General features: G+C 41.6%; 1 protein-coding gene and 1 non-coding gene across 2 annotated transcripts; one reads left to right on the top strand and one right to left on the bottom strand.

The window, feature by feature from the left end:
• Positions 1 to 3,068: 3,068 nt before the first annotated feature.
• LOC142168971 (uncharacterized) lies at positions 3,069 to 3,742 on the bottom strand. Its single transcript, XM_075230158.1, has 2 exons — positions 3,469 to 3,742; positions 3,069 to 3,370 (listed from the first exon to the last, which is right to left on the bottom strand). The coding sequence occupies exons 1-2, from the start codon at positions 3,740 to 3,742 to the stop codon at positions 3,069 to 3,071; spliced, it is 576 nt and encodes a 191-aa protein (XP_075086259.1).
• LOC142169288 (small nucleolar RNA R71) lies at positions 3,255 to 3,359 on the top strand. Its single transcript, XR_012698996.1, has one exon. It is a non-coding gene; the product is annotated as a small nucleolar RNA R71 (small nucleolar RNA).
• Positions 3,743 to 16,513: the final 12,771 nt, after the last annotated feature.

Raw genomic sequence — 16,513 nt, forward strand, 5'->3', positions numbered from 1 at the left:
CAAACCATATACAACATAGCCTTTATTTTCATTAAGCACTTCCATACCCTCACTAGCACAAATTAGTATGATTCGGAGGTGTGTGCTTTTCTACATTATTTGAACTATCATTGTTTTTCTTGCAATTCTTCTTTTCTTTCACACACACTCAATACATGAAAGTTCAATAGCTAATGACTTCTGATTTCAACTTTAGTGCACCAAAGGGCCCTTCCATGGTTCCACTCAAAAGCTACTCCCCAAATCTCTCACGTTACTTCTTTTAGCGACTAAGTGCCTTAGGAGGTAAAGGTTCAACAATCTCAAATTAAGAACAAAATATGGGTACAACTTGTAATGTGGGTGCCCAAAGAAAAGGTCTATAGTCTCAAAGGGGCTAGCAATGGAAAATTTTATTTTTATGTGACAAGCACATCTATGATAAAGCAAGAAACGCCTACGTCATCTCCTAGATTAGCACAACTTAACAATTTCGCTTCGATTAACACATGGGGCAAGTTCTAGACTACACAGGATAGCACAGAGAATCACAATTCCTCGCACACAAATTTCACATGACTCAATCAATACGGTTCTGTTCAACTCTCAAGTCAAGAAAGCACATATAATTGAGAAATTTAAGCAATAATGCACTATGTGACATACAAATTGAACAACTGAGAGAAGGCGTCACAAAATAGGCTATTTACTTTACTTTGACGTCACAATTCAAACCATATGCACGTGAATACAGAATGTATGTCATATCCTAATGTGCCATCATCAACCAGGTCAAAGAGTATCTCAGAGAAACCCCGTTTCTTCCTAACCTACTCTTAAAAAAAAAGTACCCGATTCAAGCTACACCCTTGGAAAAGTACCGGTGCCCAAAGAAAAACCAAGGGATACTACCTAACTATCCTAACAAGAAAAAATCTTGTTGGTGTTTCTAATCCAACTTTATCCCTCAAGAAAATTGTCCAACAGATCCATCTTCGAGAAAAGTCCCAGCTTTTTATGATTTGTTTTTCTTTTTTTATTTTTTTAGAACCTAGACTATGTCTACTACGAGTTCTAAAAGAAAATCTAACAAATAAAAAAAATAGTTTTATATAATTTCACTTCAGAAAGTAGTCTGCACACCCCACACCTATTTTATGCATAGTCCTCGATGCATGATCACAGAGAAAAATATTAAAACAAGGTGAGAAATACTCCCTGAGACCCTCTTGGGCCTAGCTCAAACATGATCCTCAATATTAAGGGTTGTGACGACCCCATACTTAAGCTGAAACATGCTCCTCAGCTTCAACTTCGGGTACGCAGACTTCCCCTACTCTGCAAAATAAAAACAACACAAAACTTGACACTAAAAAAAATTATAAATAAAAAAAAATACATGTTGGGTTGCCTCCCAACAAGCGCCTTATTTATAGTCGTGGAATGACTCTACTACTCTGTTCAGGCTGGGCGCTTTCTGTTCTTCTTTCTCCCATGAAGTCTAGCCTTTTTGCACGCTCTCAAGAGGTCTCCTCTTCCATCTCTGGCTCTTTTCCCAATCATCTTTACACACTCAGCTTGCAATAGCACCTCCTCTAACTCAGTTGTCCCATATGGATCACTACTTTTCACATAAGGACTCTACTCTATCCCCTTCAATTCGACCACAATAATCATGCACAAGTCCTCATAATGCTTAGGGAGCTTAAGTGCCTTGTACACATTAGAAGTGACTTCCTCATCGTCAACTCTCATCTTCAACTTCCCTTCCCTCATATTAATAATCGCTCCACCAGTAGCTAAGAATGGTCGCCCCAAAATAATGGGCACTTCCTAATCTGCCTCGTAATCAAGAACAATAAATCAGCAGGAAGAATAAACTTTCCTACTCGAACTAACACATCCTCAATAGTTTCTTCTGGCATAACTAGTGACCTATCTGCCAACTGTAAAGTAATTGTAGTAGGTCTAAGCACACCCAATCCGAGTTGCTTGAACAAAGAGGATGGCATCAAATTTATACTAGCCCCTAAATCACATAGGGCTCTACTAACTTCTTGTTTTCCAAGAGACAAAGGAATTGTGAAACTCCCAGGATCCTTCAACTTAGGAGGAAGTTTACTCTGAACTCTAGCACTACACTCTTCAGTAAGTGCAACTGTTTTAAACTCTGTATGTCTTCGCTTGTTTGCCACAATATCTCTGAGATACCTTGCATACTTAGGTACTTCCTGTAAAATTTCCACCAAAGGCAAATTCACACACACTTGGCTCAAAATATCTAGGAATTTCTTGTACTTAGCATCATCTTTTTGCTTCTGTAGTCTTTGTGGAAACAGAGGTGGTGGCCTTGTCACAATTATTGGCTCTGATCCTTTGTTCTCTTTCTCATTCTCCTCAACTGGCTTGGGAACTAATTCTCCTTCGGGACTAGCCGTATACTTCTTTTTCTTTGGAACTTCTTCTAACACTCTTCCATTTCTCAAGGCAACCGCATTGACTTGAGCTTTAGGATTAGGCTCAGTATCACTAGGAAGAGCCCCAGCTGGTCGAGTATTTTGAGCACTGGCAAGTTACCCCATTTGTCGCTCCAAATTTCTCATCGCTGCTGCTTGGGCCTGCTGGTCATCCATCACTCTTTTCATCATCTCTGCTGTTTGGGCCTGCTGGTCAGCCATCAGTTTCTTCATCATTTCCTCAAGGTGACTCGTCGAGTTTGCATGTTGCTTAACCTGAGGTGGTCTATATTGTTTTTGAGGTGCTTATGGCCTGTACTGATTCTAAGCACCTTGGTTTCCACCCCAAGAGAAGTTCAGGTGGTTCCTCCAGTTAGGATTGTAAGTGTCCCCACACTGATTTGCATGGCCTTGATTTGCATTACCCACAAAATATACAAACTTGGGATTTGCTGGGCATAGATTGCTCGTGTGACCCTCTCCACATACTTCACAAAACAATTGAACCTGTTGCACTGGATGGGCTTGTTGCTTGTTAATAACCAAGGTCATCTCATTGACTTGGTTGGTCAATGTGGAAATCTGCGCTGATAATGTCGAGATGACATCTAACTCGAGAACCCCTGCAGATTTCTACACTGTGTGTCTACCCATCTCTCCTTGCCAATCAGGATTGCTTTTGGAGAATTTGTTCAATAATGCATATATCTCATCAAAGCTTTTTTCCAACACTTGACCTCCAGCTGCAGCATCTATCACAATTTTTGTCTCATGATGTAGCCCTTCTATGAAAGTGTGAGCTAATACTATGTTTGTCTGATTGTGATGAGGACAGTCTCTGAGCAGCCCCTTGAACCTCTCCCAAGCTGAGTATAAAGACTCCCCCACTTTCTGTCTGAAGGCGACTATCTCACTTCTAATCTTTGCAGTTTTGCCTATAGGGGGAAAAACCTTGCCAGAAATTTCCTTGCAAGATCATTCCACGATGTAATAGATTTAGCTGGTTCTGCCTTCAGCCATCGCTTTGCTTCACCCAACAGAGAGGATGGAAAAGGTGTGATCCTCACATAGTCTGGAGTGACCCCGTTAGTGATGTAAGTATCACTAATCTCCAAGAAATTCAGGATATGCTGTTGTGGATCCTCGTGTGGAAGACCCATAAACTGCCCGTTCGTATGAAGTAGATGGATGATGCTCTGTTTCAGCTCAAAGTGCCCAGTGATTATGGGCTTCACAATGCTGGAGGTAACATTAGCAATACTGGGCATCGCCACCTCTTGAACAACCATATGTTTCTCCTCTGCCATGTTCAAAGGAAATTGAACAAGTGCCTGCAGATTATTTGTGTCCCTTGCTTCCCTCAACCTCCTATGAAATGTTCTCTAAGGTTCGGGGTCAAAGCCTTGAAGTCTGTCCTAGCTTCTGATCCTTCACATTCAATCAAAGTTCTTGAGAGCAGAGCAACAATCAAGTAACATTAGACTTGATGAAATAAATAATTAAAGCAAAAACTAGAAAGTAGTCAATATTCAAGTCCCCGTAACGGCGCCAAAAAGTTTTTTCTCCCAAACGCACATGCAAGTATACGTGGTCGTACAAGTAATAAAATGATAAGTCGAGTGTCGAACCCACAAAGACTTTCATTAACTACCCACTAAATTCACCAAGATTGTTATTCAGTCGAGCCAATCCGAGTTCAAAAGTGTGATTATACTAAACAATAATTCTAACTAGTAACTAAATTATCAAGCAGCAAAATGATTGTTGTGTATTCAGTAGAGACAAATATTCCATGGTTGTGATCGATTCACCAATCCTATTGTGTTCTAGTTAACTTTTCATTTCATACAATTCACTCATGGTCGCTAATTTATCGAATAATTGCTCTCGTAGCCTTCTCCCGATGTACTACTCGCCTATTCAAAATAGATTAATGCCTATATTCCTATGAAATCAATCTATTAAGAACGCATTAAGATTTTGATATTTAATTAAGCACGGTGACTAGATATATTCCTATCCTAACCACAAATTCGCCCCCCAGAGTTAAGATCGTGCTCTTTTCAATTCTTCTCTAATCTAAACATGGCTTTCCCAAGCATATCATTGATAGTAAATTGAACCTAACTGCCGGCCAGACAATTAAGCAATTAATCACAGAATTGAAGAAATAACCATATATTAGAGAATTGTAATCAAGGTTAAGGCAACGTTAAACAACAATATTCATGGCTAAATCACTACCCCAGAACTATGAGTTTTAGCCACTTATGAAAGTATCAAACAAATGCATAAGTGTTGGATAATTGAAAATACTAAGAAAAGATGAAGAAAACTGAGATCTCTTCGCTCCCGGATGTTTCTCGTGTGTATTATCTCTTCCAAGTGGCGTCCCCCCTCCAAAAATAAGCTTAGTCTTGCTTTATAGGCGTTGGTTAGGTCTAGGGCCGAAATAACCTTGTACAGGGAAAACATGGATAAAATCATGTCGCCAGCGTCCAGCCCAGCGCCCCACGCTAGCCCTGGCGCTGGCTTATGAAACTTTCTATCAAGGGCGCCACAGGTGATGTGGAGCGCTGCTTGTGGCGCCGAAAATCCAACTTTTCCTTTTTTCGTCCGTTTTGGCTTTAATCTCGCCCCTTTCGCCCCCAATTTCTTCCAGATGATTCCTACACATAAAAACACCCCAAATTAATATAAATCAACACATTTTACATCCGAAATCCATGAATCACGAGTGAAACATGAGGCGATATACATATAAATATAAATACTTTAAGCTAAATATCAATGGCACCTAACCTAAACCGCTAGGTAAGAAAATTAACATTCAACACAACCCAAATTAGAATAATAAGAGTCAATGGGTAAAATAACTGAACTTATATACAAAATCCCAAGGATTTGTAGTAAAAGTTACGAGCCTCTAAGACATAGATTTACAAAGCTGGTATAAAATAAATACAATATCTGTTTGAAATGTACATAAAAAGACCAAGACCAAATGGCAGCTATATCCGGGGAACAGGTATATCTTTAGTGTCAGTTCCCTTCATACACAGTAGCATCAGCTCCAAGATCAGCACGCAAGGTACAAAAGTGTAGTATGAGTACAACCGAACCCATGCACTCAATAAGTACCAAACATAACCTTAGGTTGAAAGCAGTGACAAACGCAAAAGATAGTCGGAGTCCAACATCTATAAATGATAATAACATTAGATATGATAATGCTTGAAATAGTGAATGTAACGACCCAGCCAGTTGTTTTGAGCTTTAAGGATTTGTTCAGTTTTTTGAGGTCTTAAGTGGCATCATATTGTGTATTATGGCTTGTGTTCATGGTCAGATTTGATTTTTGGATGTTTTAGGATGAATTTGGATAAGTGATTCTCACTTTAGAAGCTTAAGTTGAAATGTTGACTAAGGTTTCACTTTCATGGAAATGACCTCAAAACGGTGTTTTGATGACTCTTGTAGGTTTATATCGTAATTTTAGACCTGGGCATATGCCCGGAATTGAATTCGAAGGTCCGTAGGTTGATTTGGTTTGTTTTGCCGAAAGTTGGCAATTTAAAGACTTAAAATTTTGATAAGTTTGACCGTAGGTAGACTTCATAGCTATCATGTTTGAATTTCTATTTTGAGATTTGGAATAGGTCCATTTTCTTATTTGGAACTTGTCTGTAAAGTTTGGCGTCATTCCGAGTTGATTTGATAGGAACCGAACACGCGATTTTGTTTCTAGAAGTTCTTGAGTTTCATGTTGATTTCATGTGTTTTGGAGGTCCGATTCATGGTTTCGGATGTTATTTTGGTATTTTGATTGCACGAGCAAGTCTGTGTTATGTTTTTAGACTTATATTGATGTTTGGTTTGGAGTCCCAAGGGCTCGGGTGAGTTTTGGACGCGTATCGGTGTGTCAGGAAGAATTCTAGCATTGCTAGTTTTTGCACAGATGCCTCAGGTCTCGCAAATGTGAGACTATGATCGTATTTGCGATATAATCTAGAGTTTGTCAGGTTCGCATTTGCGAACAAAAGTTTGCTTTTGCGATGAGGGCTTAGGCTACGCTGAGTCGCATTTGTGATCAAATTGATCGCTTTTGTGATGTGTCCACAGTTCACATTTGTGAACAAATTGTCGCATTTGTGACATCAGCATGACTATGGCAGTTTTGCTTTTGCGAATGTTTGCGACATGTGTGACTGGACATAAAAGCTGAGGGACGGGATTTTAGTCTCATTTTCATATCTTTGAACCGTAGACTCGGTAGGAGGCAATTTTGAAGATGGATTTTTATCTACAATCATTGGACACGTGATTTTTATCCATTTTCAACTATTTTACATGATTATATATGATATTTAACATCAAAATTATGAGAGTCAAAGTGAAATTTTGAGAAACTTTGTCTATGATTTTGAAAAATGAAAATTTGAGATTTGATAGTTGAATTGGACACGGATTTTGAAACAAAACACGTATATCGACTCATGGGTTATGTATAGTTGGAATCTACTCTTGGACCCGGGTTTTGACAGGGTGGGCCTGGGATTGGCTTTTGTTGATTTTTTAGGAATTGTGCATGTAAGGCGCCGAAAAGTTCCGGCAAGTAATTTAAGGTTCCGTGGTGCCTAGGTAGGCTAATGTATTGTATTTTTGGACTTTTTGGGTTGCATAGTGCATTGCGGAGTTGAATCATTTCGACCTCGCGTTGCCCAACTCCTAGCATGCCAGGCCGTGCTATATCCCTCGTGAAACCTGGTCTGTAGCGCACTAGTCCGTGCTATATCCCTCGCGAGGCCTGGTCTGTAGTGCGCTAGACCGTGCTATATCCCTCGTGAAGCCATGTCTGTAGCTTGCTGTAGAGCTCGCCTAGCCTGGTCTGTAGCGCGATCCGGATTTCGGAGGGTCCATTTTTCTATTTTTATAACCCGACCCTATCTCGATAAATAGACATAAGGGAGCATTTTTGAAGGGAATATCTGATATCTTTAGAGAGAGGAAGTTCCCTAGAGTGAGAGGAGAAATCCCTAAGCTAATTGTTCATCTAAAATCTTTCTCAAGCCTTGAAATGCAACAAGAAAGCTCAAAAGGTCTTCAACCAAGAGGTAAGATTCTAGCCCTAACCTTCAATTTCGAAATTTTATTTGGGAATAGGTAATGAGGAGGAAGGTTTTGAGAATGAGGGTTGTTGTTTATGCATGCATGTACTAATATAGGTGGTAGGGAGGCTGTGGAGTAATTGTGGGTGGCTTATTGAGGTAGGGGTTGATTGTGGGGTAAATGAATCCACCATAGGAGGACATTGAGACCTTAATGCACACCTAGTGCTTGATTAAATGCTCAAATGAGCTGAACCCCCGAGAATCTTCCTAATTATTGTTAAATTTTTTCATGTCTTTAATTAGATTGAAGTCGCTAGGAGTTTCGAAATATTGTAGTAAAATAAAGAAAGCTCAAGCAAGGTATGTTGGCTAAACTCCTCTTTTAGAATTGAACCCCACAATGTCCTTGTAAGTTCCGAGTTGCTCATTATAAATTGATTATTCCGAATAAGCCTTGTGTCTAAAGATATATATGTTCAATACGTATTCCAAATGTTCTTCTTATGTTGTGTTACTATTTGAGAATATGTTCAAGGTATGGGTTGCATAACTAAATATTAAAACTTCAAGTCGTGATTCTAATGAAAGCTATTATGCCAAATTGTGTAAGAAATCTCAATGTGCTTAAGACTCTTACTTTCTCACATGTGTACTTAAAGTCTTGAATAGAAATGCTTTGTTGTCGATGATCCGTGATGATATTTGAAAGTGAAAGAGGTGAGCATGAAATACGAAATACGGCCAACATGCCAAGAATGATATTACATTTGGGGCCATTAGTGCCAATGAAACAAAGAGGCGTGTAAAAGATGTTTAAATGAGTTGTAAATCCTTTTAATAATACACACTTCAGGAGTATTATTATTCACCAAGGAAGGGTAGATTGAAATATCCTAACCCCAAAACTACACATGCTGGTGTAGGAGTGAATTGCAATTATTCCCCTCATTTCGGATGAGATTGATGTGATGAGAATATTCCTCTTTATTGGGATGAGATGATTGCTAGAAAAGGAAGATGTCGATCCACATGGCATTGTGGTGAGATGGCCTAGCCGGTCGGGTCGTGATCAGATGCCATGCCGCACACATGGTGGTGATTGTGCTTGAGATTGTGGTGAGATGGCCTAGCATTGTGGTTGATGTCTTCGGGTGAGACAGCCTAGCCGATCGGGACGTGATCGGACTCCGTGCAAAATACTCGGTGGTATATCTATATTGGTGCTATGATCTCCCAACCTAGAATAATGGAAATCTAATTGAAAACTTATCTTGGTCCTAACTTGATGTTTAGTATTGTTTGAGGCTTCCATTGATTATGTGACTGTTCTTTCTTGTATTGCTACTAGTTCTAATGAGAGGGTGTTTAGTCATACATACTAGTACTATCTATATGTACTAACGTCCCTTTTTTCGGGGGCGCTGCATCTTTAATGGATGCAAGTAGTTCCGCAGCAGGTGGAATTGATCATTGATTGCAGCACACACTCTTCCCAGTAGTTTTGGTGAGCCCCACTTCATTCTGGTTTCCTGTATCTATTGTCCTTTGTACATAGCATTTTGAGGTATAGCCGGGGCCTTGTTGCCGGCACTGTCATAGCACTCTTTTGTTTCTGTTAGAGGCTCCGAAGATTTAGTTTGGGTTGTACCTTATTTTGGGAAGGTTAAGCTAAAAATGTTGTAATCGTATCACTTGTTCCACTTTAACTATGATTGTATAGTGTACTATTTTGGAGACTTGTTAATGATGTAACTTATGGAAATGAACTGGCGTTGTTTACATGACCTCTTACCGTCTAATTAATGAAATGTATTCTTCTATTTATTCACGGGCGAGTTGAGTTGACGGCATTGTGCAGGCTTGCTCGACCGAGGTATCCCCGTTGAGCGCCGGTCGCGCTCCCCAAGGTCGGGGCATGATAAGCTTAGTATTAGAGCCTAAGTTTTTAAAGTGTCCTAGGATGTCTCGAAGCCGTGTCTAGTAGAGACCTTCTTATCGTTGTGTTGTCAACCACATCTATAATTAGGAGGCTACTTGGGCATTGAGGAATAATACCCTTCTTTGATGTTCTGGATCGTGCGATAGAGCTTATTGTAAGACAGTCCCTCCTCTAACTCGTGCATTGCTCTAATTTTCAGTATATGGTGCCTAGGAAGAAGGCAAGAACTGGCCAAAGAGCCAATGCCACCCCTGGAGCGACAACTGATTCTATACCTGACGATGTGGGTGAGTGCTCGAGGGGTGAGGATATTCCCCCATCTACTACACTGCCTGATTCTACTACTCCTGATCAGACTACACCAGTTCATATAGATACTGAGGTCCAACTGTTCCACCTCCAGCCCCAGTTTCTGGTCCCGGTGTTTCTGATGGGGATCGTAGGGGAGCCATACAAATGTTGGCTCAGATAGTGGCTTCCCAGGCCCAGAGATCTAATGTTGCACCTACTTCTTCCAGTCAGCCAGGGGAATCTGCTAGTTCTAGGGTGAACAAGTTTCTTTAGTTAGATCCTCCAGTGTTCATGGGTACTAATCCCGAGGAGGACCCCAGGACTTCATTGATGAGATGCACAAGACTCTTTGAGTTATGCGTGCTACTGAGACGAAGGGAGTGGAGTTGGCCTCCTACCACCTGAAAGAGGTGGCTTATTCTCGGTTTGAGATGTGGGAGGAGTACCATGAGGAGGGGAGCCCTCTAGCGAGGTGGAGTGAGTTTGTCGACACTTTTATTGACCATTTCTTGTCTGCCGAGACTAAGGCTGCCCGTGCTGCCGAGTTTGAAAGTCTGAAAGAAGGTAGCATGAGTGTGTGGGAGTATCATATGAGGTTTGTGCGCCTTTCCAAGTATTCCATCTATATGTTGCTCACTATGGAGGCTAGAGTGCGCCGGTTTGTGTAGGGCCTTAGCCCCTTGGTTATTAATGAGGCCGCTACGGCTGCCTTGAATTCTGATATGAACTATGGGAAGATGGTGGCATTTTCTCAAGCTACAAAGAACCGTAAATTGAAAAATAGAATAGAGAGAGAGGGTAGCAGCAAGGCCCGATCCACAAGCAACTTTGGTGGTTCGTTTGGTGGTGGTGGTGGTAGGTCAGCATTCAGGGGAGGGTCATCAGTTCCATCCCAGTCTTTTGCTCAATTTTTAGTCAGTGCACCGCCATCAGGGCCTGGTCAGCAGCAGTGGAGTTGTTCTAGGCCCGGTCAGGGCAACATGGGATCCTACCAGCAGAGGAGGCCCCCATGCCCTAGGTGCGGGAAGATGCACTTAGGAGTCTGGTACATCGACCTACCCATATGCTACGGGTGCGGATTGAGGGGTCACATTCAGAGAGATTGATGTCTGTCTCGCCAGGGTACAGGCAGGGGTATGACACAACCAGCCAGTTCTGCAGCTACTACATCCGCATCACCTCCTCATGCTCGAGACACTCCAGCACCCGAAGGGCGTGGTGCAGCTAGGGGTGATGCACAGAGTTCGGGAGGACCCATCCATTTCTATGCTATGAGTGGTCGCTAGAGTGTAGAGGCTTCTCCAGATGTTATCATAGGTATACTGACTATCCAATCTCATGATGTATATTCTCTTATTGATCCCGGTTCCACTTTGTCCTATGTCACTCCCTATGTTGTTATGGAATTTGTGATAGAACCGGAACAACTTCGCGAGCCGTTCTCTATATCTACTCCAGTTGGAGAGTCTATTATGTCTATGCACGTTTATAGTGATTGTGTTGTTATGGTGCATGGTCGGGACACCATGGCCGATCTCATTGAATTGGGGATAGTTGATTTTGATGTAATAATGGGGATGAACTAGCTTTATTCATATTTTGCCAAGCTTGATTGTCGGACTAGGACCGTTAGGTTTGAATTTCCAATTGAGTCAGTGATCGAATGGAAGGGGGATGCTGTGGTGCCGAAGGGTAGGTTTATTTCTTACATTAAGGCCGTGAAGATGATAAACAAGTGGTGTATTTACCATTTGGTCCGGGTTACGAATACTGATGCTGAGGCACCTACACCGGAGTCCGTGCCAATGGTGAATGAATTTCCAGAGGTCTTTCCGGATGAGCTCCCTGGGATCCCACCAGACAAGGAGACTGATTTTGGGATTGATGTGATGCCAGACATGCAACCTATATCTATTCCTCCCTACAGAATGGCACCAGTAGAATTGAAGGAGCTAAAAGAACTATTGAAGGACTTGCTCAAGAAGTGTTTCATCCGGCCAAGTGTGTCGCCTTGGGGCGCACCGGTCCTCTTTGTAAGGAAGAAGGATGGCTCACTGAGAATGTGTATTGACTATCGACAACTCAACAAGGTCACGATCAATAATAAGTAACCACTGCCAAGGATAGATGACTTGTTTGATCAATTGCAGGGTGCTAAGTTCTTCTCCAAAATTGATTTGAGATCTGGGTATCACCAATTGAAGATCAGGGAGCAGGATATCCCAAATACATCTTTTCGAACTCGATATGGGCACTTTGAATTTCGGGTAATGTCTTTTGGGTTAACAAATACCCCGGCAGATTTCATGGACCTTATGAATCGAGTCTTCAAGCCTTTCCTCAATTCCTTTGTGATAGTGTTCATTGACGATATTCTGGTATATTCATGAAGTCTAGAGGACTATGCCGATCATCTCAGGTCAGTTCTGCAGACTCTATATTAACACAAGTTGTATCCGAAGTTTTCAAAGTGTGAATTTTGGCTTGAATATGTCACATTCTTAGGTCATGTTGTCTCTAGATAAGGAATTAAGGTTGATCCGCAGAAGATTGCCGCTGTGAAGAATTGGCCGAGGCCTACAACTCTAATAGAGATTCACAGTTTCTTATGCTTAGCTGGGTATTACAGAAAGTTTGCGGAGGGGTTCTCTACTCTTGCCTCTTCGTTGACTAAATTGATGCAGAAGGCAGTTAAGTTCCGTTGGTCAGATGCTTGTGAAAGGACCTTCCAAGAGTTGAAATCGAGATTAACTACGACACCAGTGTTGACCCTATCAGAGGGTACAAATGGGTTTATGGTATATTGTGATGCTTCGAGAATCGGACTAGGGTGTGTGTTGATGCAACATGGCAGGGTGATCACTTATGCTTATAGGCAACTCAAGAATCATGAAAAGAGCTATCCAACACATGACTTAGAGCTTGCGGCGGTGGTATTTGCATTGAACATTTGACGTCATTATTTGTATGTGGTCCATGTGGATATATTCACGGACCATAAGAGCCTTCAATATATTTTCAAGCAAAAGGAATTGAATCTGAGGTAGAGAAGATGGCTTGAATTACTCAAGGACTACGACATCGATATTCTATATCATCTAAGGAAGACTAATATTGTGAAAGATGCTCTTTGCCGGAAATCTATGGGTAGTTTGGCTCTCTTAGAGGCATATCAAAGATCGTTGGCCGAGGAAGTTCATCGGTTAGCTAGTTTGGGAGTTCGTTTTACAGACTCTAGTGAAGGAGGGGTAATTATGCAAAACATGGTTGAATCTTCGCTGGTTGTGAAAGTCAAGGAGAAGCAGTACGACGATCCATTGTTGGTATAGTTGAAGGAGGGGATTCATAAACATAAGACTATGGCTTTTTCTCTTGGCATGGATGATGGTACGCTAAGGTACCAAGGGAGACTATGTGTTCCAAATGTGGATGGTCTCCAGGAAAGAATCATGACCGAGGTTCACACTTCTAGATATTTCGTGCACCCGGGCTCTATGAAGATGTATCATGATCTTAAGGAAGTCTACTGGTGGAATGATATGAAGAGGAATGTAGCGGACTTTGTGGCAAGATGTCCAAATTGTCAGCAAGTGAAGGTTGAACATCAAAGGCCCGGTGGGTTGGCACAGAACATAGAAATTTCAATGTGGAAGTGGTAGATGATCAACATGGACTTTGTGGTAGGGCTACCTTACACTCCTCGTATGTTCGACTCGATTTGGGTGATTGTGGATCGACTCATGAAATCAACACATTTCTTACCTGTTAAGGCTACTAACATATCAAACAGTATGCTCAATTATACATCAAGGAACTCCAGTTTCTATTATCTCAGATCGAGGGGCACAGTTCACAACTAATATTTGGAAGACGTTTCAACAATGTTTGGGTACTCAGGTGAATCTTACTATAACCTTTCACTTGTAGACTAACTGACAGGTAGAGCGGACTATTCAAACACTTGAGTATATGTTGCGCGCTTGTGTTTTTAACTTCAAAGGTAGCTGGGATGATCATTTGCCACTCATAGAATTTTCCTACAACAACAGCTATAATGCTAGCATTCCGATGGCGCCGTTCGAGGCTTTATATGGTAGGAGATATAGATCTCCCATTGGATGGTTCGAGATTAGGGAAGCAGAGTTGATAGGACCAGACCTCGTGCATCAGGCTATGGAGAAGGTTAAGATCATTAAGAAGCAGTTGAAAACTGCTCAGAGTCGTCAGAAGTCCTATTCAGATGTTCGTCGTAGGGATTTGGAGTTCAAAGATAATTGGGTATTCTTGAAAGTTTCCCCTAATTATTGGTGGAGAAGGATGAAGAAGGACATCGTTTGGCATGTTACACGGTGTTTGAATTGTCAGTAAGTCATGTATGAGCATTAGAGACCGGGCGGTTTGCTTCAGAAGATAACCAGAGTAGAAGTGGGAGCGTATCACTATGGAATTTGTGGTAGGGTTTCCATGGACCTTGAGGAAGTTAGATGTTGTGTGGGTCATTGTGGATTGGTTGACCAAGTTGACACATTTCATTCCTGTTATGACTTCCAACACTTCAGAGAGGTTGGTTTTGATCTACATTAGAGAGATTGTTCACTTGCATGGCATGCCTGTTTCTGTCATCTCGGATCATGGCATTCAGTTTACATCACACTCCTGGAGAGCTGTTCAGCATGAGTTGGGCACGTCGGTTGAGTTGAGTATGACATTTCATCCTCAGACAGACGGGCAGTCCGAGCTGACTATTTAGATCTTGGAGGATATGTTGAGGGTCTGCATTATTGACTTCAGATGCCAGTGGGATCAGTTAATAACTTTAGTGAAGTTTGCCTACAACAACAGCTGCCAGTATAGCATCTAGATGGCTCCGTATGAGGCATTATATAGGAGGCAATTTCGTTCTCCGGTTGGTTGGTTTGAGCCTGGTAAGGGTAGATTATTAAGCATAGATTTGGTTTGAGATGCTTTGGAGAAAGTAAAGTTGATTTAGCAGAGGCTTCGAACCGCTCAGTCCATGCAGAAGAGTTATTCTGATAGGAAGGTTCGTGATGTGGCATTCATGGTGGGTGAGAAGGTTCTACTTAGATTTTTTCCTATGAAGGGCGTGATGAGGTTTGGGAAGAATGACAAGTTGACTCCTTGGTACATTGGTCAATTTGATTCCTCGGGGGTTCATCCGGAGTTTCATATTCCCATGCTTCTGAAGTATCATGAAGATCAGTCACTTGTGTTTGAATTTCAACTTGGTTAGTTGGATGAGAATCTGGCCTATGAGGAGGAGCCAATGGCCATTTTTAATAGGCAGGTTTGGTAGCTAAGGTCAAACATATTACATCGGTGAAGGTTCAGTGGAGAGGTCAATCGGTCGAGGAGGCAACTTGGGAGACGGAGCATGATATGTGGAGCAGATATCCTCACCTTTTTGACATTCCAGGTATGATTATAGACCTGTTCGAGGACAAACTTTTGTTTAAGAAGCAGAGAATATAATGACCCGGCCAGTCATTTTGTGTATTTGAGCCCTATTTCCCTATTTGATATTTCCCCTATGCTTGTTTGATGTTTTCTGACTTGCAGAGATGGTTGGTTTCGCTTTGGGAAGGTTTTAGAGTGAATTCAAACACTTAGTTTTATTTTTGGAAGCTTAAGTTGTAAGAGTTTAGCAAGATTTTACCTTTGTGTAGACGACCTCGGATTGGTGATTTGGTGGTTCTAATAAGTTTGTATGGTAATTTTGGACGTAGTTGTATGTCCGGATTTGGTTTTGGAGGTTCCTAGGATGTTTTGGCTCTAATTGTCGAAAGTTGAAAATTTGATAGTTTGGAAAGTTGATAAGTTTGATCGGGAGTTGATTTTGATGATATCAGAATCGGATTATTGTTCCAAAAGTTAGAATATGTTCATTTTGTCATTTGGGACTTGTGTGGAAATTTTGGTGTTAATCCCGATTGGTTAGGCTCGAATCATTCGATTGGTTTAAAGTTGGAAGTTCTTGAACTTAAGAGAAGTTTAATTTTTGGCTTGACCTTTGATTCATTGATGCAATGTTATTGTATTTGTTTGGAGGCTTTTGTTAAGTAAAGATAGTATTTATGGACTTGTTAGTGTGATTGGACGGGGTGCCAGATGGCTCGGGTGAGTCTCGGACCACCCAGAGCATTGTTGGAATTGCAGAAATTTTGCTAATGTTTGGTGTGCTTCGCGACCACAGATTAGGTTTCGCAATCACGGAGAAGGATTTAGGGTCATGCTGGTTTTTCTCTTCGCATTCACAAGCTAGAGGTCTAGTTCGCGTCGGACAGTGCTTTTGGTCTTCGTGTTCGCACCTTGGGATTTGCGTTTGCATAGAAGGGAGGCCTAGTGGGAGCTGGCTAGAGCTTGGCCTTCAAGATCGCGGGAAGGGGCTCACGTTCGCGTAGGCCCGAGGAAGATGTGCATCGCATTCATGATCGTTCTTCCGTGTGTGCGATGGGTTTTATGGGCTGTTGCATTTTTGTGCTTTGCGAACGCGAGGTATGGACCGTGTTCGCAAAGGGTAGTGCTAGAAAGACTATATGAAGTTCTAATTTAGGGATTTTAGTCACTCTTTCATATTGTTGAACCCTAGACTTGGAGAGGGCGATTTTGGAAGGAGACTTTCATGCTTTTTGCTATTATGCTTCATATGTTTGTACCAACTCATGAACTACTTGAATTATGCTAGAGATCATGTGTAGGTTAATCTCCTTAAACATGAT

This window comes from Nicotiana tabacum, chromosome 14 (genome assembly GCF_000715075.1).
Source record: "Nicotiana tabacum cultivar K326 chromosome 14, ASM71507v2, whole genome shotgun sequence".
NCBI classification, from domain to species: Eukaryota; Viridiplantae; Streptophyta; class Magnoliopsida; order Solanales; family Solanaceae; genus Nicotiana; species Nicotiana tabacum.